Raw genomic sequence first — 25428 nt, 5'->3', positions numbered from 1 at the left:
TTCATAGAATGGAATTATGGTGTAATGTGTCTTTTATTAGACATGCACACTTTGCAATGTCCATGCTGACAGGGTATATTGTGCAGCCCTGGTTCCAAAGTTCCTAGAACAGTTTTGTCAGAAAGGACTAATTCATTTTGTACCTTTTTCTATTGATTGATTTCCTCCTCAGGGTTGTAACCTGTCCCCTCTGCCTCCGATCAACATCGCTATCCGCTTCACGTACATCCTGCAGGACTGGCAGCAGCACGCCTGGCCTCAGCAGCCTCCAGGTACTCGATACATGGGAGGATTTAGAAACACATTATCAGAGAGGCCAACTCAGTGGGCATGTTTAAAGACCAGCTAAAGACACATCTTTTTAGATTAGCTTTTCATTAGCAACTCCCCATTTTAAATGTTCTTTTAGTCTTTATTATTTACCTACCTAATAATAATATTTATAATAATTTTTAATAAGATTTATTTTGTTAGCGCTTTTACAGGTGCTCAAAGTCGCTTTACAAAGATAGTGAAAAGAAAAGAACAGCAAATAAATATAGTTAAAGTCAAATAAAAGTCAAGCAATACAAAAACAATCACACATTAAAAGCCAGATTGAAGAGGTGAGTTTTTGTGAGTTTTTTGAAGGTGGTGAGGTCGGTGCAGTCTCTGATGGGTTGGGGGAGTGAGTTCCAGAGGGAGGGGGCTGCGACGGAGAAGGCTCTGTCCCCCCAGGTCCGGTGATTGGTGCGGGTGGGGATGGATAGGAGGTTGGCTTCTGATGAGCGGAGGCAGCGGGAAGGGGTGTGGTGGTGCAGCAGGTCTGTGAGGTAGGGGGGGGGGCCTGATTGTTGAGGGCTTTGTGCGTTATGAGGAGGACTTTGAAGTTGATTCTTTGACGGACGGGGAGCCAGTGGAGGTTCTGGAGGATGGGAGTGATGTGGTCTTGGGAGCGGGTGTGGGTGAGGAGGCGGGCAGCAGAGTTCTGGATATGTTGGAGTTTATTGAGGAGGTTGGATGGTACGCCGTCGAGCAAGGGTCACCAACCTTTTTTCCCAAGAGCCCCCCAAATGACTCCTGTTGGAAGTTGCCCCCCCCCCCCACACACACACACGCACACACACAAGGGGGGGGGGGGGAGCAACAGCGGTAATTAAAGTTTCAAAGTCTCAAAATGCTACAACTACTGTTAAGTATTTTGTTAAAGGAGGATGAAAGCGTAATTAAGGAGCACTATTGGAGTGACTTTGATGGTTATTGGACTCAGGATTCATTCATTTGGATTCCCGCTGTATGAAGAAATTAAAGGACGCCGCAAGTGGAAACAATTGACAAAGGGATTGAACTGTTTAAAACACATGCTCAAAGTAAGCCGGATTTTGCTGATGTGTTTATGTGGATTCAAAAGTCGTAAATAATCTACAAAATGGAGGAGACCGATCTGATCGGAGCAACTGTGACAAATAATCCAACTGAAACCGGCATGGACAATGACTGTTTTAAAAATGCGCTTATCCAGACAAGCCTGGTTTGGACACTTTACGGGCAGAAGAAACATTTCTATTAAAGAAAGAATTATACATTTCTGTCTTTTTATGCCTTTAATATACTAACTTGAATTTGTATTCAAATTAATTAATCAATTATTTTTTATTTGTTATTGTAATTTAGAGACAAGGCCTTTAGTGACAATCATGTATTGTTACAATTATATGTAAAAGAAAAGTCTAAATATGATATTTGGCCTCAAATCATCTGAGGCCTGGCGTCCCCCCTGCGATCTTTGGCACCCCATGTTGGGAACCACTGCCGTAGAGGATGCTATTGCAGTAGTCGAGTCATGAAGTGATGAATGCATGAATCAGGGTTTCAGCAGCAGAGGAGGAGAGAGATGGGCAGAGACGGGCAATGTTTTTGAGTTGGAAAAAGGCGGTGATTTATGTGGTGGTTGAATTTGAGCTGACTGTCGAAGATGACCCCGAGGTTGCAGATGTGAGGGGGTGGGGATAGGGTGTTGCTGTCAAGGGTGAAGTTGAAATTCTGGACGGTTTTGGTACGGGATGGGGGGCCGATGATGATGATGATGATATCATCTCTTATGATCAACTCTATATTGTTTCATTATTCTTAAAGGATTTTATCTTATTTTATTAATATAACATTTTTCAATAGCATTATTTATTTTTACGTTGTTCTTTTTCTATATCTTAATCATTTAACCTTTTATTAGAATTATTGCATTTGTATTACTATTATCTTTTTATTTGTATTTCTGTACACTTAATTTTATGGGGTTTTATATGTTATATTGTTGCATTGATTCAATTGTCTTGTCTCGTATCTGTCAGAGAGAAATCATTATTTATTTGTATGATCATACCTTTGAGCTTCTTGTGTCTATTAGAATGGGAGGGATGAAACCCTCTTTAATGGTCTCACATGCAGAGCACACAGCACACACAGTGAAATGTGTGAAACATTTACCCCATCCTAGTACCTGGAGTCTAGTACTAGGAGCAGTGGGCAGCTATTGTACAGCGCCCGGGGAGCAATGGTAGTGGGGGGAAGGGGGTTGTCCGGTGCCTTGCTCAAGGGCACCACGGCAGAGCAGGAGGTGAACTGGGACCTCTCCAAGTAGCAGTCCACACTCCATATTTAGGTCTGTTCGGGGACTTGAACCGGCGACCGTACGGCCCACAGTCCAAGCCCCTACTGACTGTGCCACTGCCGGACATGATAACCTGATAACATGTTATACGTTGCAGCATGTACCTGTCAAAGTATGAACAAATCATCTGAGGGGAATTTCCTGTTGTTGATTTTTAACTCGTGGTATGTCATTTTGTAAAGCACTTTGAGCTGCATGTGTTGTATGAAAAGTGCTTTATAAATAAAGCTTTATTATTATTAACAAATCATTTCACATGTAGATGTAATGTAGGTTTGTACAATGGCTCTCCTGATATCACAGTACAACAATTCCAGATACAATATAACAGTAATAGATTCAAACCATTGTGTTATTGCAGTAATCATCATTAAATAATGTCCAAAGTTACTACACATTGATGTGAAGTATTAACTCCTTGATATTCAAATGTAAATATATATTGTTGTGTGTTTTGTTTGGCTCTCTGGCAGACTTCGACACACTCCTGGGGGGTGAGGTAGGAGGGGTGGAGTTTGGGAAGCTTCCATTTGGAGCCTGTGAGGAGCCAATACGGTAAATACATGTGAACTCTATATGCTCACTGTACAGCACACCGTCACTACTGTACAGAACACTGTCACTACTGTACAGAACACTGTAGGTACAGAACACTGTCACTACTGTACAGCACACTGTCACTACTGTACAGAACACTGTAGGTACAGAACACTGTCACTACTGTACAGAACACTGTCACTACTGTACAGAACACTGTAGGTACAGAACACTGTCACTACTGTACAGCACACTGTCACTACTGTACAGAACACTGTCACTACTGTACAGAACACTGTAGGTACAGAACACTGTCACTACTGTACAGCACACCGTCACTACTGTACAGAACACTGTCACTACTGTACAGAACACTGTAGGTACAGAACACTGTCACTACTGTACAGAACACTGTCACTACTGTACAGAACACTGTAGGTACAGAACACTGTCACTACTGTACAGCACACTGTCACTACTGTACAGCACACCGTCACTACAGTACAGAACACTGTCACTACTGTACAGAACACTGTAGGTACAGAACACTGTCACTACTGTACAGAACACCGTCACTACTGTACAGAACACTGTAGGTACAGAACACTGTCACTACTGTACAGAACACTCACTACAGTTCAGAACACTGTCACTACTGTACAGAACACTGTAGGTACAGAACACTGTCACTACTGTACAGAACACTGTCACTACAGTACAGAACACTGTAGGTACAGAACACTGTCACTATTGTACAGAACACCATCACTACTGTACAGAACACTGTAGGTACAGAACACTGTCACTACTGTACAGAACACTGTCACTACTGTACAGCACACTGTCACTACTGTACAGCACACCGTCACTACTGTACAGCACACTGTTACTACTGTACAGAACACTGTCACTACAGTACAGAACACCGTCACTACAGTAAAGAACACTGTCACTACTGTACAGCACACTGTAGGTACAGAACACTGTCACTACTGTACAGAACACCATCACTACTGTACAGAACACTGTAGGTACAGAACACTGTCACTACTGTACAGAACACTGTAGGTACAGAACACTGTCACTACTGTACAGAACACTGTCACTACTGTACAGAACACCGTCACTACAGTACAGAACACTGTAGGTACAGAACACTGTCACTACTGTACAGAACACTGTCACTACTGTACAGCACACTGTCACTACTGTACTGAACACTGTAGGTACAGAACGCTGTCACTACTGTACAGAACACTGTACAGAACACTGTCACTACAGTACAGAACACTGTAGGTACAGAACGCTGTCACTACTGTACAGAACACTGTCACTACAGTACAGAACACTGTCACTACTGTACAGAACACTGTAGGTACAGAACGCTGTCACTACTGTACAGAACACTGTACAGAACACTGTCACTACAGTACAGAACACCGTCACTACTGTACAGAACACCATCACTACTGTACAGCACACTGTTACTACTGTACAGAACACTGTACAGAACACAGTACAGAACACTGTCACTACAGTACAGAACACTGTCACTACTGTACAGAACACCATCACTACTGGACAGAACACTGTAGGTATAGAACACTGTCACTACTGTACAGAACACTGTCACTACAGTACAGAACACTGTCACTACTGTACAGCACACTGTAGGTACAGAACACTGTCACTACAGTACAGAACACTGTAGGTACAGAACACTGTCACTACTGTACAGAACACAGTACAGAACACTGTCACTACAGTACAGAACACCGTCACTACTGTACAGAACACCATCACTACTGTACAGCACACTGTAGGTACAGAACACTGTCACTACAGTACAGAACACTGTCACTATTGTACAGAACAGTGTCACTACTGTACAGCACACTGTAGGTACAGAACACTGTCACTACAGTACAGAACACTGTCACTATTGTACAGAACAGTGTCACTACTGTACAGAACACCATCACTACTGTACAGAACACTGTAGGTACAGAACACTGTCACTACAGTACAGAACACTGTCACTACTGTACAGCACACTGTCACTACTGTACAATGCATGTGAGAACTTTATTACATAGAAATGAGAGTCAGTATTTTATGTTTTATGTCCTCTTTGTGCTAGCTGGGGAGGTCACTGTGGAATTATTATTTTTGTTTCTGTTTGCTTATGTGTTTCTCTTTTGCTATTTTACATGCATATATTTGTAGCTTTACTTAAAACTGTTGATTTTAAAGAAAAAAATGTTTTTCTTTTGTGCTAAAACATCTATTTAATACATTTCTGTCTCTGTTTTCTAATGTTTTAGTGAGCTTCACCTTGCGACCACCTGGCCTCACCTGGCGGAGGGCATAGTTGTGGATAACGATGTTTACAGGTGAGTTTCCTGGTGTTCTATGGGGGCGGTCTCTGTGTCCTCTAATAATGAGAGAACACATGTCTAACACTAACTAACAGGGGCGGAGAAGTTAGAATGAGATGAATGAGTTGTGGTGGCAGGTGTTCTTATCAGTGACCAATAATCAATATGCTCTCTCTGTTTGTTTACCTCTGAAGTGACCTTGACCCTCTCCAAGCTCCTCATTGGTCAGTCCGGGTCAGAACAGCTGATAATCCTCAGTGTTTATTGGGTAAGATCATCCCTTTCCGCACATTTTTACTTAAATATGGCTATTTTTCTTTCCTTTCGCCTTCTCTGTCATTTTCTTAGTAAACATCTTACCAGCCACCAATTATGCTTATATAGCCGGTTCTGCCGTTTTTTCAAATCAACTTCCTGCTCTACTAGTACAATTAAGTTCAAGATTTGAGCTATTACAGTGGGCCTTAAACCCACTCTTCCAAGCTGTTGGAAGACAATTGCTACGGGTCGGGTTAACCGAATATTTTCTTAACGGTGTTATGCGGTGTTATGCCGTGTTATGCATGCCCACCAAAAAGGAAATGATACAGTTCCCAAACCTAACTTTGCCGTACAACTCATTGTCTGTGAGTTTTGGCTTTCCGCTATTAATGTCACCCTCCCTTGCAGGTGACTTCCTGACAGAGTTCTTTAAGCTGTGCGGCAGAAAGGAGTCCACAGAAGAGGTTCTTGGGAGAGGAATGCCTGAAGAGGAGGGCAAAGGTTAGGTCCCTGTCTGCTTACAGTGGAATTGATAGCATTATGGTAACTGCTGGGTGTGATTACTAACAGCTGCTGTCCCCCCCCCCCCCACCTGCAGAGAACAGCGACATTAGCTCAGCTTTATCCAAGCTGACGGAGCCGGCCGCAGCCGTCCCCATTTCCAAACTGTCCGTCTCCAACATAGTGCACAGCGCCCGGAAACACATCCGCCGCCACCGCCACATCGACGAGTCCCCGCTCAAAACTGATGTGCTCAACTCCGTCCTCCTGGTAAGGTTCATTAGGACAATAGAGCTAGTGACATTATTACAAACACAAAGTGCTACTTGCAAATGATTCACTAAGGGCACAAAATAAACGCAAATACCTTATATTTTAAATGATGTTCTATGTTTCTATTTCCATTCACTTGCTGCTACTTGCTTCAATGGCTAGTAATATAACATCACAGCATAACACAAACAAGTAGCATCTCTATTTTGGAATCTGTTAGATTTAGTTTATTGATCCTAATCAGGGGCAAGATTTGTTACAAAGACACTGCATATTCATTAGCACATTCAGGTGCTATAATAAATTAACTTGTTATTATTAATAACAATATTCAACAAAAAATATATACATTTTAAATATAGGAAAAAGTAGAAAAACACTACTACCAAAAGAAATGTTAAACATAAGAAATGTATACATTATAAAGTGTGCAAAGAAGTTACAGTTTTTAAATTCATATTTAAATATTGAAATGCAGTGAGGCAGAGCTGAATGGAGTACTGTTTACTATATGAATGCCTTGATTAAACAGCTATTCTCAAGGTGAAAACAAAAAATGCTTTCATCATTATGTCTTTAAATAATTGATGTAAAATAAATAGATTATTAACAATAACAGAGGAAAGCCTCATCAAAGTTCTTCCAGCATATGTTATTGTTTCTGTGACAACGGTATCCTGACAACTGTAACTAGTGTTGTCCGGCATCGCCCCTCTGCTTTTTATGATCTGTTTGCGCTGATATCTTTGTGTTTGACTACAAGCTCTAGGAGCACCAACCAGAGCAGGCTTGTCCTCATACATTGTATGAATAGCTCAACCTGATAGTGGTAAAGAGCGCACAGCTTTAAAGACAACACTGAGGCCGTCCACAGCTCACCTGGTAGAGCAGGCAGCCGTGTGCTGGGCCTCAGTCCCTGCTGTGGCAGATGCAGGTTTGAATACGGCCTGTGGTTCCTTAACACGTCATCCCCTCTACCTCCACCTTTCAAGTTCCCTATTATAAAGTAAATGGAAACTTCTGGAGCAAGGAGTGGAAACACAATAACACACGGGGGAGCTCGTACAGCAAACACTGAAGATTTCTTTGAAGTTACGGTCAGAGAAGTGACATTTGCTGCAGCCACGAAGCGACACAGCTCCTGCCTAACCAATTCTGAAGATCTACCCCCAGAGCCCAAACAAGACATAACAAACAAATAACTAAAACACCTCTATCAGCTGAGGCCAACAGGCAGGAATAAGGACACACAGTGACTCTCTCACTGAGAGTGTAGCACCCCAAGGTCGCAGGCCTGTGCTCAGCGAGGGGAATAGAAAGAAGTGATAAACTGGGTCAAAGGTATGGGCCTAGGAACATATTTTCTTAAACATAAAGGGTACACTGGCCCTGAAAAATATTTTGTGAAGTTAAGATATTTTCAAGTAGAAGTGCTTTGAGCCTTTGCCAAAAGGAAAACACACGGGGTGCAGTGTTTGTTCTCAAGGCATCTTCAAAAATCCTCATCTTCGTGTCAATTTGCATCTTTCTATTGCCTAGTTCTGTATTTACAACTAAAATGTTCCCTATTTCCCCAAAGGGACGAATAAAGTACATTCTTAAGCACACTGCCACATTCACTTCATGTTCATTCTGATCGCAGTGTGTGTGCATTGGAAGGGTTTAGGCTGTGTCCAATGAGTGTTGACACTGCTGGATGGGTTTACATACCTTCATAATGGAATTTCACTTTTCTATTGTGTGTTTCTTGTGTCAGTTTCTCTTCCCAGATGCAGCTGTGGAGAAGTCCTCAGAGAGCAGCAGGAATAGAACTGCACCGACCAACACCAGTGGGATAACAGAGCAGGAGAAAACTCCAGACTATGTATGTGTGTTGGTGGAGATTGAGAACCACAAACCTTATTACCTTGATATCAAACATGGTTAAATATCGTTTCAGAAATGAAAAACTCATAAATGGCCAGAGCAAACTTTTGGAAAGGTAATTTTGCAATCAACATAATTACCATTGCAAAGTAACTATATCATTCATAGTTCTGTTTTATTAAACAAGAGGTTCCAAGGTTGTGTTGGAACATTTCTGATAGTTTTATTCAATGTGTTATGACAGAGTTTAAAGGTAGCTTTTAGTTTTTCTCTTTTAATATTTCATGTTCTTATTCACTTTTCATAATCTAATATGCACGTTTATCTGTTTTCTCAATGTGTTATGTAGATATTTGTATTCTATTTTATTTGACCATTTAATGAGACATTTTACTCTAATTTCCTGTGTTTATGTTAATAACTTAATTTTCTGTAAAAATAAATATTTTAAATATATATATTATCTTGTATTGCACATTCTTACTCAAACTTCTTCAGTTTATATAAATATTTCTAATCATATTTTATATCATATTTGATTAGACATATATATATATATATATATATATATATATATATGTATTAATTTATTTAATTCTAAAACTGTCTGGAAACCCAATCATCCCGGGATAAATCAAGTATTCTGATGTGATCCCCCCCCCCTCTGTGTGCAGAACCTGTACCAGCATCTGAAGTCCGCCCCCAATGACAGCCTGACGTACCGGCTGGCTCTGTGTGTATGTCTGGTGAACTACACCCATGGGGGGCTGCGGGCGATGGCCCACCTCTGGCAGGAGTTTGTTCTGGAGCTGAGATACCGCTGGGAGAACAACTACCTGGTCTACGGGTGGGTAACACACACACTAAGGCTTCTCCTAGGATGGGAACGTGTGATCAATCAGCACCACACATACAGTTTAACATTGAGAAACACAATCTTAAAGAGAATCATTCTGAAAGCTGTAAATATGTCATGTTGGCAGTTTTGCATACTCTTGTCTACATTTCCTTTATACATTCCTGACCTCCTGTTTTGAGTATTCAAACACAGATCGAATGCAACATCATTATTTGTGTAAGGCTGCAGGAGTTTATGAGATGAGGTCGATGTAGTCGCTCAATCCACTAGATACACTGTCGCTCATGCCAACCTTTCCCCTCCCTGTGCCTCCTGATCTGCAGACTGGCCGCTGGACCTCCTGATCTTCGCTGTTGTCTTCTGCATCAGAAGCTCCAGGTAGCAACGCTTATGCAAAATGCACAAGACACACCCACTCGCACGTCTATCCACACCACCTTCTTGTATGGGACATATTGTGCACACTATAGTTAAGACCCTGAAAGAAGCGAACACAGTGAAGCACCAGAGCGAGCTTACTGAACACGTAGACAACACGTCCAAATATATTCAAGGAGCAAAACTTTTAAAAATCGAAAGGTGCAGACCATCCCCAAGGCCTGTGGTGGATTCCTGTGCTCCTCAATCTTCAGACTTCAACGTGTTTATGAACAAACAATATGGAGGATGTGTTGTGTTGCTCATAGCACTTAAACAACACATTGAAACCTTTTCAGAGCAGTAGCTGTTCTGACTAATCTTTCCAGCTGCTTTTACGCCACATGATTGATTTGGATCAGCTCGGAAATGCCTTGGGAAATGCTTAACGCTAAATTATGAAGTAGTTCTGCTGATTTACAAACAACAAGCAGACAGAGAAATCCAGCCTACATCTTAACCTGCTCGGAAGAGGCAATGATCTGAGAGCTGAAGGGAATTACTTAAAAACAAATCCAATCTAAATAATTTAGATCCCTGCATGTAGACATGTTTGTAACAAATGATGAAATAGTGTTATTAAGCCCATCTTACATTTCATAATGGAGGAGATTATTCCTATGACTGGCAAACTGAAGGCAAATGATCACACTAATAGTCTGACCCGGGGTCTCCCTATGAACATTTTCAACTTCCACCCATGCCAACTGAACAAATGAATACATTATTTAAAAAAGATAAGCTTAGCAAACACATCCATGATGCAGCAGCCTGTGGGAAACATCCCAAAGCATTTTTCTTTCTACACTAAACTTCCTAACTGTACACTCCTTTGCTCATTCTGTAATGGTGGTGTCAGGTCGGAATAATGCTGTAAATCACATAAATGTCTGAAGCATCACATTTGAAGAGAATTAAAGGCATGAATGTTAAGTTCCAAAGCTCGAAACAAGTCTTATGTTCCTGCGTAGATGCTGAACTGCTGCATCGAGAGGAAGAGGGCCAGAGATGAGGCCCGTAAGGTGCTGGAGGGAAACAGAGGGAGGGAGCGCAAGGTGTCCGGGGGGGGGCCCAGCGACCGCCCCACAGCAGAGGCTGCAGCCGGATCAACCAGAGAGGTGTCTCCTGGGAAGTCCTGGGACTCGTGGAGCGACAGCGAGGACGAGTTCTTCGAGTGCCTGAGTGACCAGGGGGAGGGGGAGGCTCCTCACGCTGAGGGAGACAAGGAGGGCAGTAAGGTCAAAGCAGAGGGGAGGCTACATCCCCATGGCAACATGATTCTACTGAACTCTACAGAGCCGCTCTACATTCCTGTCACTCAGGTCAGTATCTGTCCGTCTGTCACTGCTTCACACACATATTCTAAAAGTCATAGGTTTAAAGGGGCCCCATCATGCACATTTCATTTTCAGATTTATATTTACTTCCCCTTATGTCACATGTCTCCATGCTTCAATGATCAAAAAGCTCTTTGTTTTCTAATACTGCCTGTACTGCAGCAACTCTTTTCACCCTCTGTCTGAAACCAGAGACCAGTCTGCTCTGATTGGTTAGCTGGCTGTCTCTGTTGTGATTGGCCAACTGCTTAGACAACCCCTTAGCCTATCACTTACAATAGGGGTGCGAGTGTTACACATGTCATTATGTTCATGAAGTAGGTAAGGTTAGGGGTGTGCAGACCTAATAGTACTACCGGTAATTATTTCTAAATGTTGCTTTCATTATAATCATATTTATAAATGTAATACCATATTCAACAAGCAATTATGCTTACATAGAGGTAATAATATAGGGGGTCAAAAAGAAAAATGGTGATTTAAAAAAAGTCACGTCATAGGGTAAGATAAGTCTTATACTTGTTTTGTATGTATCATTTGGAGTATCCCATGATTACCAGGGTGATAATCAAAGCCTGTATATAGTTCTACTTGAACAACAAACATTTAAAGTGTGTGTGTGTGTGTGTGTGTGTGTGTGTGTGTGTGTGTGTGTGTGTGTGTGTGTGTGTGTGTGTGTGTGTGTGTGTGTGTGTGTGTGTGTGTGTGTGTGTGTGTGTGTGTGTGTGTGTGTGTGTGTGTGTGTGTGTGTGTGTGTGTGTGTGTGTGTGTGTGTGTGTGTGTGTGTGTGTGTGTTCCAGGAGCCTGCCCCCATGACGGAGGACCTGCTGGAGGAGCAGTCTGAGGTGCTGGCTAAGCTGGGCACCTCGGCTGAAGGGACTCACCTCAGGGCCCGCATGCAGAGCGCCTGTCTGCTCTCTGACATGGAGTCCTTTAAGGTGAGCCCGGAACCCCTGCACAGACTCAATCTGTACACGACAACACACAATAATCATCATAGGATTTGAGTCTAATCCCCGGCTCCCTATATCTTTAAGTTGTTATGCTCTCCAGCAAGACCCCCTGATGCTCTTGCTCTGTGTTTGTAAAGGGACAGTGTGCACCATAGTGCTTCATTTTACGTAATTGAACATGCAGGCCAAAGGTCTTCAACGATGTAAAAAAGAAATATGGGTTCTCTCAAATGTTGGTGTCATTAATTTGTTTTGTTTTTTTATTTATTTGTATCAAATTCATTAACACCTGCTATAAAACAGCTTGTAGCTCCTGGTGCTTTGCCTTATTGGTTGTGATCAGAGTGAATATAACAGCTGTTATACACAGGTTTAGTTTAGTCATGCACCCTGGGAGTCGGACGCTTCTAAGGAAATTTTTACAAATTATAAATATTTTGACTGATTTTTGCAATTGCCATGTGATTTGTAAGATTAGAGGGAATTATTATTATTTTTTAATATTATTTACTTTGTATTTTAAAAATGTATTTTTTTGTACCAAACAAAGAAGTTAGATACCGTTTGAAGTCCAGGGGCCTCATGTGTAACGGCGTGCGTAGAATTCACGTGGGAAGGTTGCTTATATAGTAGAAATCCAAAAAATAGGTACAGATATTTTCCGATTCACCAAACATTGCGTACCGGTGAGGAAGGGGCGTATGGCACTTCCTACGCCGGTTTCCCTTTATAAATCACAATCGACTCGAAATGCGGTGCAGCTTTTGCGGGCTTCACGTAACGCCCATATTTGCCTATAAATAGTCAAAGAAACGCCCTTTCATTCATTCATTTTGACTGACTGCATGAAGAAGGTAGCAGAAAATGACGACAGAACAGCTAAAAAAACCATCTCACACCGTGTCAGATTTTGGTTATTTTGGGGAGGTCGAGATAAATCATATTGTTTGGTGGATGCAGTTTGAACCAGAGTAGCAGCATGGAGGTCGGATCGTCACCAAAATAAATAAATAAGTGGTCCGCAAAAGGTTCATGACAAAATAAATACACATAGCCTTCCTCAGGCAGTTTGTTTGTACCGGGGAAAGGAGACACCCCCTTGATGATAAACTGTAAGAAATGATCGGGGGATCCCTCCGGAGTGGAGTCATGACGACTTGATCTGAATTATTTGTTTGTATTTGGTGGTTTGTGTCCCAGCAGCAGCCTGTGCATCTCAACCCCCCCAGTTAAAGGAAATACAACTAATGTGTTGTGTTATATTAGCTGTACAATTTACGTGTTCTGGTGTTCTTAGTTTCCATACCTCCTGTGTTTTACGATCAAGTCTTAGCAAACGGCATAAAACATGATTAAACGTGTTAGTATATAAAACCATGCTCGTATACAACCTATAGAAATGCAAAACGGCATCAGTTTAGACGTAATTCTGTCCTCCTGCTTACCGCATCATTTATGGGAAAACATTTCATAACATTAACACAACATATTCGAGGTGGTTTTAAATAACATATCTGTATTTATTTATTTCTCCCAGTTATGTTTTTGTGTGCACTGAGGAGTCTCAAACAGGCGTTTGTTAAATCATTTTAAGATTGGCTTTAATCAATGTTTGAAAATGAATTCTTCATATATGATAAATGAGAGGTAACATTTTCTTTATGGTATTATTTCCACATATTTCTCTCCATTCTTCCTTCTGCCAACGGTGTCGCAGTTTCTCGTCTCTCCCGTGTTTGTGCTTAGTGCGTACGCATGGGTTAGAGTTTGCGTGGAGGACCGCACGTTTTCCTGTCAAGTTAGTATTTTATAAATCGCAAACATTGCGTAGAAACTGGCGTACGCCATTTGTTGAGCATATATCCCTTTTATAAATGAGGCCCCAGGGCTTCGCTGCATGTTTTTAATAATAATTAAGGGATATTTTCTGGTAATTATATAATCTCAATTAAATCATCTCCTTTTGTTTTCTTGTGATTATGAAAAAAGGAAGTATTGAAAAATAAGAGCTCTATTTTATTTATCTCTAGTGGTGAATATATTTTCGAGGTCTTGGTTTATTCCATGGCTCTTCAGAAAGTCCTTCTTAATGACGTAGGGATGCACATGGATTTATTTCAAGTGAAATTTGAACAGCGAGATACTAAACCGTTCTCCCGTCCCTCCGCAGGCAGCTAACCCGGGCTGTGCTCTGGACGACTTTGTGCGCTGGTACTCTCCTAGAGATTACGTGGAGGAGGAGGTGGAGGATGAGAAGGGGAACATGGTTCTGAAAGGCATGATGAGTTCCAGGATGATGATCCCAGGAAACATGTGGGTGGAGGCCTGGGAGTCCGCCAGGGTGACCCCTGCCCGCCGCCAGAGGAGACTGTTCGACGACACCAAGGAGGCCGAGAAGGTCATTTACACAATTCAACTGACGTAGCAGATGAATGTGTGATATATATACCTGGCTGCTAAATCCTAAGAACTGTTATAGGATGTGTATTTTTATTTTATTTTGTAACTGTTTATTTTTTATTATATCATAACTTAGTACTTTTTTTTAATGCATGTCACATATTTAACATATGTAACATTAAGCTGTCTGTGGCTGTTTTTCCTGCTGTAACTACACAAATGTCTCCTCCGTGGGACTAACAAAGGGATTCTGATTCTGACTCTGAATGTGAGAGTAATCCTGGTTTTGGCTTGTCTTTTCAGGTTCTTCACTATTTGGCTGTGCAGAAACCTGCTGACGTGACTCAAAATCTCCTGCCGTGCATACTCCATGCTGCTATTCTGAAGTTGAAGGAAGAAGGTGAGTTAGGCTGTGTAATGACATCAGTGACAGTAAACTCTAGGGGCTAAATCACCTCAATATTATCAACACATAATAATACATCAGAAGCTATTAAACATCAAGGTGTGACAATCAGGATTTTAACCAAATTCTTACAAAGCCTTGGATTGTAGAAGGATATTTACATGGAAGACTTAGAATACATTCCACCAAAGCAATGAGCCCTTCACAAGAAGGAGTCATCTCAGTACATCTTAAGGGTCCGAGTTAGTAGGGAGAAAACTGCTGTGTCAGACAGTGAGATGAAAACTCTGTATTATTATTATTATTATTATTATTATTATTGGTATTTTAATTGAATACACTGTTAAGATATTGATCATAGCAGCTTTAAAAAATAAGTACAATGTTAAACTTTCTGTATGAGCCTAATATAGTTGACTGATGAAGTGTTCATCCATTGTGTGAATCACAACCAAAGATGTAGGCATGTCGGTGGAACATTTTTGCTACAAGGCCATTTGTACTGCCATCAAGTAGCTTCCAAGTTTCCAAAACAACAAGAACAAAGCTCTTTTTTTTTTACAATGTTCTATTAGTATGATTATGTACACCTGTTGTTGGAAAGGGGTCAGATGTTGTTTCTTATGTACAGTGGGGCAAAAAAGTATTTAGTCAGCCACCAATTGTGCAAGTTGTCCCAATTAAAAAGATGAGAGAGGCCTGTAATTTTCATGCTAGGTATACCTCAACTATGAGAGACAAAGTGAGAAAAAAAAAATCCAGAAAATTACATTGTCTGATTTTTAAAGAATTTATTTGCAAATTATGGTGGAAAATAAGTATTTGGTCAATAACAAAAGTTCATCTCAATACTTTGTCATTGCCAACAAAGGGTATATAACAGAGGTCAAACGTTTTCTGTAAGTCTTCACAAGGTTTTCACACACTGTTGCTGGTATTTTGGCCCATTCCTCCATGCAGATCTCCTCTAGAGCAGTGATGTTTTGGGGCTGTCGCTGGGCAACACAGACTTTCAACTCCCTCCAAAGATTTTCTATGGGGTTGAGATCTGGAGACTGGCTAGGCCACTCCAGGACCTTGAAATGCTTCTTACGAAGCCACTCCTTCGTTGCCCGGGCGGTGTGTTTGGGAACATTGTCATGCTGAAAGACCCAGCCACGTTTCATCTTCAACGCCCTTGCTGATTGAAGGAGGTTGTCACTCAAAATCTCACGATACATGGCCCCATTCATTCTTTCCTTTACACGGATCAGTCGTCCTGGTCCCTTTGCAGAAAAACAGCCCCAAAGCAGGATGTTTCCACCCCCATGTTTCACAGTAGGTATGGTGTTCTTTGGATGCAACTCAGCATTCTTTCTCCTCCAAACACGTCTAGTTGAGTTTTTACCAAAAAGTTCTATTTTGATTTCATCTGACCATATGACATTCTCCCAATCCTCTTCTGGATCATCTAAATGCTCTCTAGCAAACTTCAGACGGGCCTGGACATGTACTGGCTTAAGCAGGGGGACACGTCTGGCACTGCAGGATTTGAGTCCCTGGCGGCGTAGTGTGTTACTGATGGTAGCCTTTGTTACTTTGGTCCCAGCTCTCTGCAGGTCATTGACTAGGTCCCCCCGTGTGGTTCTGGGATTTTTGCTCACCGTTCTTGTGATCCTTTTGACCCCACAGGGTGAGATCTTGCGTGGAGCCCCAGATCGAGGGAGATTATCAGTGGTCTTGTATGTCTTCCATTTTCTAATAATTGCTCCCACAGTTGATTTCTTCACACCAAGCTGCTTACCTATTGCAGATTCAGTCTTCCCAGCCTGGTGCAGGTCTACAATTTTGTTTCTGGTGTCCTTTGACAGCTCTTTGGTCTTGGCCATAGTGGAGTTTGGAGTTTGACTGTTTGAGGTTGTGGACAGGTGTCTTTTATACTGATAACGAGTTCAAACAGGTGCCATTAATACAGTTAACAAGTGGAGGACAGAGGAGGCTCTTAAAGAAGAAGTTACAGGTCTGTGAGAGCCAGAAATCTTGTTTGTTTGTTGGTGACCAAATACTTATTTTCCACCATAATTTGCAAATAAATTCTTTAAAAATCAGACAATGTGATTTTCTGGATTTATTTTTTCTCATTTTGTCTCTCATAGTTGAGGTATACCTAGGATGAAAATTACAGGCCTCTCATCTTTTTAAGTGGGAGAACTTGCACAATTGGTGGCTGACTAAATACATTTTTGCCCCACTGTAACAGTGTTTGCCTCTCGATTCAAGAATAACACAAATGTAATGTATGAATGCTGTCAACCGTGAGTAGCAACAAAGACTGGAAATGTGAAAGTAATCCAAATGGCTCCTCTTTAAGAACGGGATTGAGTGTGTGGGACACAAACATTGCGGGGACAGCATAGGGACTGTGGAGGGAACATTCCATATTTTCCTTCTTAAATAAATTGCCTGCTAACTATTACTATAACAAACCTTGCTATTTTTTTCTTTTCCCTTTCTCCCTCTCTCCACTTAATCCTCTAACTCACAGAGTCAGTGGAAGACATCCCATCAGTGAAAAAAAGCATCCAGCAGGCGATCAGTCAGGCCAGCAAGCTGCTGCACACCCTCAGCCACGACTACAAGAAGCTGGAGGTGAGAGACAGGATGAGAAGTAACTTCACAAGCTGGTCATCTGACCAGGATTTAGAGAATGATAAGCACTGGGAAAGTTGGCTGTGCAATAATATGAGATTAATAATCATTAGAGAAATGTCAGTGTCAATTTAAAGCTGTTTTGATGGCAAAACACACACGTTTCAGCTTTTCTCACTGAAACGTGATGTCATATGATTCTCTGAAGAATAGTGTAGGTGTTATCAATGTGGCAGCGTACTCTGAGAAAAATATTAGTTAGGTGCATTACTAAATCATTTATCATTCAATACTCAATCCTAGACATATTAAGATTAGAATAGTATAACATGAAATAACTATATACAGTTGTTTCAACACACTCCATTTCTTTTATACAGTTGAAGAAAAGCTAGGAAAACCCAGACCCAGATGGTATTGTGGGAACTGTGACCCCTCTGGCATTTGGAGCTAGTTTACCTATTTAAGAAAAACAATCACCTTTTCTTTGATGAACCCAAGAGTGAAACTAAGCTCCAAACCACAAAGTGAAGAAGCACACAAGTTTAGAGACCTTCTCTCCAATTGAGAACTTTCAGTTCCTTAATACTTGCTTACAAATCCATATGAAGAGAAATACATCATTGAAAAACCCTTGTAATCTGCACTGACAATTGTAACAGCCATGTTTCTGGGTTTGCCTCTGAACAGTCGGATCTCCTTGCTCATTGTTGGATCATTTATGCATGATCGCAGTGGAACCTAGCTTAGCATACTCTTACCCCGGGATTCCACCGGGTCCGTCTGCGCCGCGGTTTTGTTCAGACCTTCTACAGCGTCATACCCCACCGGGCGCGTTTCGGAAGCGGAGCGTCTTGCGTGCCGGCTCACAGTTTTTGTTGATTTGGGCATATTTCCTGGACAGGCTACTTTGTACAGACAAAATTAATAATAATTGTTATAGTCCAGTTATAAACGACATGAATCAAAGATGTGTTGCTGTATTTAGTGGCAAAAAAAAAATGCATTCATCATCATAATTATTATATAATTTACACAGTGCCTGTAAACCGGAGGAGAACGTTGGCATTTCTCCTCCTACTTGAAAGAGTACGGAGGGATAGGGTCTGCAAAATTACTTTATTTTGGGGATTGACTGTATGCTCAAAGCGGTCCACTTCCTGCCAGGTGCCTCTGCAACGCCTCACGCCTCGCGTCAAAAATAGACCAGCCGCCTATTTTTAGCGGAGCCCAGCGCCGAGACGCTTCTGGTACTCTTCTGGTACTCTTCTGGAACTCTTCTGGGACTCTTCTGGGACTCTTCTGGGACTCTTCTGGGACTCTTCTGGGACTCTTCTGGGCCGTAACGCGGAGCGTCTGGTGGAATAGCACCCATTGACTAGAGTGGCCGCGACCGCTGTGAACGCCGCGGCGCAGACGGACCCGGTAGAATACAGGGGTTAAGCTGCCTTCACATGATATGAGATTTGTTCTTGGCTCACCACAAGGTATGGCACAGAGCCTTGGGGTGGCAGCTAGTTAGCTTTGTTTCTATGGTTATGTCCCCTGCTTAATACAGCTGTATTCTAATTGGTTGTGCTTTGTATGGTCAGCATGATGAATTGTATTACAAATTGCCTTATAGTTAGTTAAGTTCCATTGCCTTTGTCCTTCCTGCTCCTGTTCTCACAGCTCATTGGCTCTCTCCTATCTGCAGGACTTCATTAACCAGCTGATGGCTCTGGAGACAGCCATCACTCAGGCTCGGTCTCTGAAGGCCAAGTTTGCCACTTGTGAGGGCGGGACGGCAGAGGACACAGAAGAGCTAGAGAAGTAAGTTACACATGGTTTTATTTGAGCAGCGTGTCAGAAATAGACACAGAGAAAGACATTCTGTACAACTGTGAGGTGTTGTGACGCCAAACAGGGCCTCAAATGTAAACCATACAAATCTGTAAAGTTTTGTGACATCATCTTACACAGTTAGTTGTGACAAAATCTGTCAAAAGACCTAAACAGATGGTATTGCTGCTCTGTAGGACCACATTTTGAGAACTAAATATGTTGAGGCATCTCTTAGCTTCGATGCGCCACAAACCTGGAACTATCTCTTGTGAATTGTCTTTTTGTTTGTTTTCTTGTTCATTATAATCTGTTAATCTGTTAATGCCTATGTTAAGCACTTTGAATTGCCTTTGTGATTGTATAAATAAATAACCTGAACCAGTGCCACTGAAGTCATGTTTAACTTCCTGCTCCAGGTTTGTGAGCTCTCTCCTGGAGGATCCAGAGGTGGTGGTGCTGGGGGCTGGGCAGGGGCCGGCCGGCAGCATCATCCACAGGCTGTTCATCAACTCTCAGAGGGTAAGACCCCCCCTCTCCCCCTGGTTGTCTCATTATATGGTGGTGGTACTTCAGTGTATTGTTTCATGTGTTTTCTCACTGTGATGTTGTTAAGTAGCTTTTTGAGGTAATGGGCAACCAGCGTTTCCTCAGATCTTCACACATGATTTTTTTTTATACATTTCCTGTATTCGAATGTATTTTTTCTGTGTCTTTTCCTGCTGCTTACGTGAAGCTGGCTGACTTCACCAGTGACGAGGTAACCATAGCAACGAGACTTCCTGTAAACCTCTACCCCTCAACAGTCCCTGAGTAACACAGAAATATACAAACATGCCTGGTCTCCAGATTATTCTTTTAACTCATTTGACTAATTCATACCTCCAATAGAGTTGTGCAGGAATGAGTCCTAAAACCTGGACATTAGTGAGTATTATTTACAAGATCTGTGATTAACACAAGCTGAAGAGATTTCCAGGTTTTGTTCTACGACATATAATCAGTAAATACCCCACCCCACATTACCATCGCTAAGCCAAAGGCTACAAATGTTTAGCATTGAGCGTTCCCTTGTCTCATTTGGTCGTTTTTATGACACAAAGAAGTTTCAGGCATTCACCTGCGGGGGATTTCCTGACTTATTTCATGTTGTAGAACTGGGGTTACGTACTGTAAACCAGCTTCTATGAGTATAGGCGCAGCCCTCTAAGGCTATCGCTATTGGGTAATCCCTCCTGCACGTGTGCAGCACTGACTTAATCCACGCCCACCTATGACGTGGGCCCCACCTCCGGGCTCACTTCCGTATAAATAGGAAGTAGGCCCTACCATCTACTCCCACGCAAACAGCTTTTCTTCAGCTATTCGCGGAGCCAGTGGGGCCCGACCCTTAGAGGGCTGCGCCTATACTCATAGAAGCTGGGTTACACAGTGATGCAAATTAGTCGCTTTTCGGCGCCTCCCGCTTTTTTAACGCTGCTTTGGGTGACTTAAGTAATTCGTGGAGAACCGAAGAGTTTTCGTTTTTGGGGGGGGGGGGGGGTCCGTCCGTTAGTCCGTCCGACTGACTGATTGACTCACTTCAAAAAAGAAGAAGAAATCTAGATCGCAAAATAATTAAACAAGCGAGTGCCTGTTTTTCCTGGCCAAGGACAGGTTCCTTGAACACAACACGAGCGTAACGTGTCTTCACGTAGTTATGTCCTCGTCTGAAAGGAGTATAGACTAGACTAGAGTTTGCTCTTCAAATATTGCAGTACCCATAAGGAGCCGTACACATGCCGCAGTGTTTGCGTGGCTGTGTCTTTAGTTGTAAGCACAGTGGCGATATGTTGGTATTAGCATCTGGTTAGCTAGCTATGCTAACAAATTTAAAGAGCTTTTCTACAACCAGGTGGAAGAGAGCTCTCTCCTGAGAGGCTCAAATAACCTCAGCTCAGTGAGGTTATGGCACACCTTGATATGATCATTATAATTACTTATGAGACATTGGAGACTAAATGAAAAACAGGTATAAAATACTATATGACAGTAACAAAAAAGTTGTTGAAAATAACAAGAATAGAGTTTAAAAGGGGAGTGATTTGTAAAATATCCCAAAAGAAAAATCTGCTTACAGTTCTGTTTCAAATCGGTGTTGAAAGATGTACCCATCCTCATGTTGCTCTCAAAGTGCACCAGATTGATGCTTTTAACTTCAATATTTAAAACAAAATCTTCCCGGGGGAGCATGCCCCCGGACCCCCCTAGAGGAGGTTAGGTCCCCCCCACTTAAATCATGTTCACATGGATACTAAATACATTTGAACACATCTTGTGTCCATATCTTTCTGTTTTGGTGGTCATGCCACACTGTGCACATGCATGCATGCGCGAGTCATGGCAACTTATCTGGATTAAGAGGTTGCTTTTTCTTTGAGCAGCATGAAAGAAAAGCCAAATGAATTGGCTGTGATTTTAGTTTTTTTAAGCAGAGGTTGAGTTCAATCATTTGTACGGCCCTCGGAGGTTTCCCACCCCTGCTGTAAGTAATAATAAAAACCCTTGATTTATAACTTAACATCTCTGTCTCCTATTGATCTGAGTATATTATAAAGAATAGTCAGTTAATTGAAGCATTATAGCACAGGCCTTTGTCAGATGGTATATTACGCAGTTTTTTTCCTGCTTCGAATAGTTCTCTCTTTTTTCACCATACCTGTGTTTGCATCACTGGTTACAGTACGTAACCCCAGTTCTATATCGTATAAGGCTTCGCCCTCTAAGGCTATCGCTATTGGGTTAAGGGCGAAGCAGGATGTATTCTACGCCCCACTGATTCCGTCCGTTACCAGAAGCACAAAACACACCTACTTAGTTAATAACCCATGTCCATTTCGTCTTGCGTAAATGGAGCATCAAATTCCCAGGGAATATAGCATTTAAAAAATGAATATTCTCCATCAGGGAACGAGGGTAGGCTTACTTAGGCTACCTGTCGTTTATAAAAGATAGAGACCGAGTCTCATTAAATAAAACGATCAAGAGAGGGGAAAAAGGGCAGCTTTCTAAGTGCCTACAGGCAGGAGAGAGGGCACGCAATTAAAAACCCCGACATTACTCATTCTGACAGGCTATTCTGTACTGAATGTGTCAGAGAGGAATGGGAGACATCCCTCAAATAAAAACGAATAAAAGAACGGGGTGAAGACCAAGATGCAGCAGTGCAAATGTCTTCCACTGTCATTCCTCTGTGCAACGCCGTAGAGGTTGAAACTCCCCTGGTGCTGTGCGCTTTAATGTTCTCCGGGGGATCCAACCCAGCGGAGACATACGCCTGTGACACTGCCTCACACAGCCAGTGTGACAGGCGCTGTGCAGATAGAGGCTGCCCTAATGAGCGCTCTCTATAATGCACAAACAGACGCTGGGATTTGCGTAAAGCAGCCGTGCGTGCAATATAGCCTGCCAGCGCGCGCACGGGACAGAGGAGATGAAATGTGGCTTCTTCCTCCGATGTGTGAGGAGGGGGAAAGAAGCCCTTCAAGGTTATCACTCTTGATCTAAAAGAGCTTGTGATCACCTTTGGCATAAACGCCGGGTTCGGGCGCAATACAGCTGAGCTGCCATCTCCTTGGATCTGGAGACATGACGGAGCCACCGAGAGAGCAGACAAGTCACTCACCCTTTTAGTCAGAGCTAAGAGCAGAGCTACTTTGGCTGACAAAAACTTCAGGGGAACCTGATATAAAGGTTCAAAAGGAGCTTTACCCAGTGCGCGCAGCACTACAGCCAAATCCCATTGAGGCGCTAAAGCGTGTGACACCGGTCTGAGTCTCTGTATTCCTCGTAGGAAACGTTTTGTCAGAGGGTGACTAAACACCTTGCTGATCTCAAAACCTACGTGGCATGAGGAAATGGCAGCCGCATATGTTTTTATCGTGCTATAGGCCAAATTCCTGTCCAGCAACAGCTGATGAATGACAGCACGTGAGGCAGGGGACACGTAACGGGGTCCAAGCCTTTCCCTACACACCAACGCTGGAACGCTGTCCATTTGGCTGTGTAAGACGCCCTGGTGGACGTGGCCCTAGACCCCTGAATAGTACTCACAACATCTTGAGGGAGGCCAAGCCTCTCTAATTGTTCCCGCTCAGGGGCCATGCCCACAAACGTTGGCCTAACATTGGCTGACTGCTGATCGCTCCCTCCACCTGGGAGAGAGCATCCCCCCGCCACGGAATTTCCCACGGTCTCCCTGACAGCATCCGCTGTATGCAGGGAAACCAGGACGCTCCCGTGCGCTCCGGGGCTATTAAGACCGCTATCAGTCGCTCCTCCTGCACTCGGTCCAGGAACCGAGGGATCAGAGGGACTGGTGGGAAAGCGTACAGTAACACCCTGGGCCAAGGTCTGTGCGAGAACGCGTCCACCCCCAGAGGGGGGTGATCCTGCCTTCTCAGGGAAAACCAGAGAGCACATTGCGCATTCCCGCATGCAGCGAACAGATCCACCTCCGCTCTCCCGAACCTGCTCCACACCTGGGAGACCAGCTTGGGGTGGAGGCTCCAGTCCCCTTGTCGAGGACCTCCTCTGGACATGAGGTCTGCCCCTCTGTTCAGCTCGCCGGGAATATATACTGCTCTGACAGAGAGTACGTGTGTGTCCGCCCAGCACAACAGCCTCCTGGCTGTATCCAGCAGCTGCGCTGATCGTACACCTACCTGATGATTTATGTATGCTGCCGCTGCCTTGTTGTCCGTTCGAATCAACACATGATGATTCCACAGCAACGGGGTGAAGTGCCGGATTACTCTCCATATGGCGAGTAATTCCAGCACGTTTATATGAAGGGACATGTGAGGCGGCCACTGTCCCCTCACTGCCTGCGACATGCATGTTCCCCCCCACCCTGAGAGCGATGCGTCTGTAAACACCGAGGTGTGTGACGTCACTCTGCAGAGGGGAACCCCCACTGACAGGACGTGGGGATTTTTCCAGTAGGTCAGATCTAAACCTACGGACAGAGGAATGCACACCATGCGTCTCTTCTGACGCACGGGGTCGATGCGCAGGCGAATAAACCACCTCTGAAGTCTCCTCATGTGAAGGAGACCCAGGGGAATCACCACGTGACCAGCTGAAAAAGTGCGTGCAGCCAGAGAATATCCGAACGGCAGTCGATTGAAATGGTAAGCTATTCCCTGGAATGAGAAACGCAGGGATTACCTGGGTTTTGGGATGATGGTTATGTGGAAGTAAGTATCCTTCAGGTCTATGGAGGTGCACCAATCTCCCTGGTGAACACACTCCATTACCTGTTTGATTGTCAGCCTATGAAACGGTCTTTTCATTATCACCCTGTTGAATGCTGACAGATCTAGGATGGGTCTAATCCCCCCAGTCTTTTTCGGGATAAGAAAATAACGGGAGAAAAACCCCCGATTTTCTTTCCCCTGAGGAACCCTGGAAAATGCTTTCTTTAACAGGAGTCTCCACAGCTCTGACTGGAGCGCAAGACACTGTTTTTGGGATGACAGGAGCGTTTTCTGAATCCCCTCGAACTGCGGGGGGGGGGGGGGGTAAGGCAAATTGCAGAGAGTACCCTCTGCTGATCAGCCTGCTCATCCATCCGTCCATTAAACATAGCCGCCTCCACTCTGAGCACCGCTCTGAGAGCGGACGTACCTGTTTTTGTTGTGCTGTGGTAGTCATGGTGACAAGCCATGCCAGAGCCCTTGCCGCCGTTGCCCGTGAAGCAACCCAAGGGGGGCCCCGCCCTAAAGGGCTTTGAAGGGGTCTCCACACGCTGCATCACACACCGGCTCTCATCCTGTTTCTGTTTAGGAGAAGGCTCATAAACAGGACCTTCAGGCGGGTTTATGCTCCAACTCGTGGAGGTGTGTGCAGTGCTATTCACCTCGTGCGTAATAGCCGTGCTATGCTTAATACGACTGTGTGTAGGCACAACTGGGACTGAGAAAAAACCGCACTGCTTGTTAGCCGAAAGGATAGAAGCAGCCAATTTAAATGTCAAGCCCTGCTGTCTTTTAACCGACTGGTTAAATACCGCAGGCTTATACAGCGAGCCTTGCTGTTTTCTAACCGACAGATTAGAAACAGCTGGCTCAAACGGCGAGTCCCTCTGTCTATTACCCGAAA

The 25428-nt window shown here is 43.3% G+C and overlaps 1 protein-coding gene across 2 annotated transcripts in view; it reads left to right on the top strand.

Annotated features, from left to right (window-relative positions):
* The window catches only part of rab3gap1 (RAB3 GTPase activating protein subunit 1), a 34423-nt gene that overhangs the window by 5456 nt on the left and 3539 nt on the right, over positions 1–25428 (top strand). Inside the window, exons 8-24 of one of the 2 annotated variants that reach the window (XM_079660896.1) lie at positions 173–272; positions 3124–3205; positions 5512–5580; positions 5760–5833; positions 6235–6327; positions 6425–6597; positions 8357–8464; positions 9141–9313; positions 9649–9703; positions 10714–11064; positions 11880–12017; positions 14203–14430; positions 14736–14832; positions 17363–17466; positions 19163–19278; positions 19707–19809; positions 20024–20047. In XM_079660896.1, coding sequence (XP_079517022.1) covers positions 173–272; positions 3124–3205; positions 5512–5580; positions 5760–5833; positions 6235–6327; positions 6425–6597; positions 8357–8464; positions 9141–9313; positions 9649–9703; positions 10714–11064; positions 11880–12017; positions 14203–14430; positions 14736–14832; positions 17363–17466; positions 19163–19278; positions 19707–19809; positions 20024–20047 — 2088 coding nt within the window. The remainder of the gene's footprint in view (positions 1–172; positions 273–3123; positions 3206–5511; positions 5581–5759; positions 5834–6234; positions 6328–6424; positions 6598–8356; positions 8465–9140; positions 9314–9648; positions 9704–10713; positions 11065–11879; positions 12018–14202; positions 14431–14735; positions 14833–17362; positions 17467–19162; positions 19279–19706; positions 19810–20023; positions 20048–25428) is intronic. The other variant, XM_079660897.1, reaches the window with a different exon arrangement.

The sequence above is a fragment of the Notothenia rossii genome (assembly GCF_949606895.1).
Source record: "Notothenia rossii genome assembly, chromosome: 11".
Classification (NCBI taxonomy): Eukaryota; Metazoa; Chordata; class Actinopteri; order Perciformes; family Nototheniidae; genus Notothenia; species Notothenia rossii.
The sequence above is the reverse complement of the archived record's forward strand: the minus strand, read 5'-3'. Positions and strand labels throughout refer to the sequence as shown.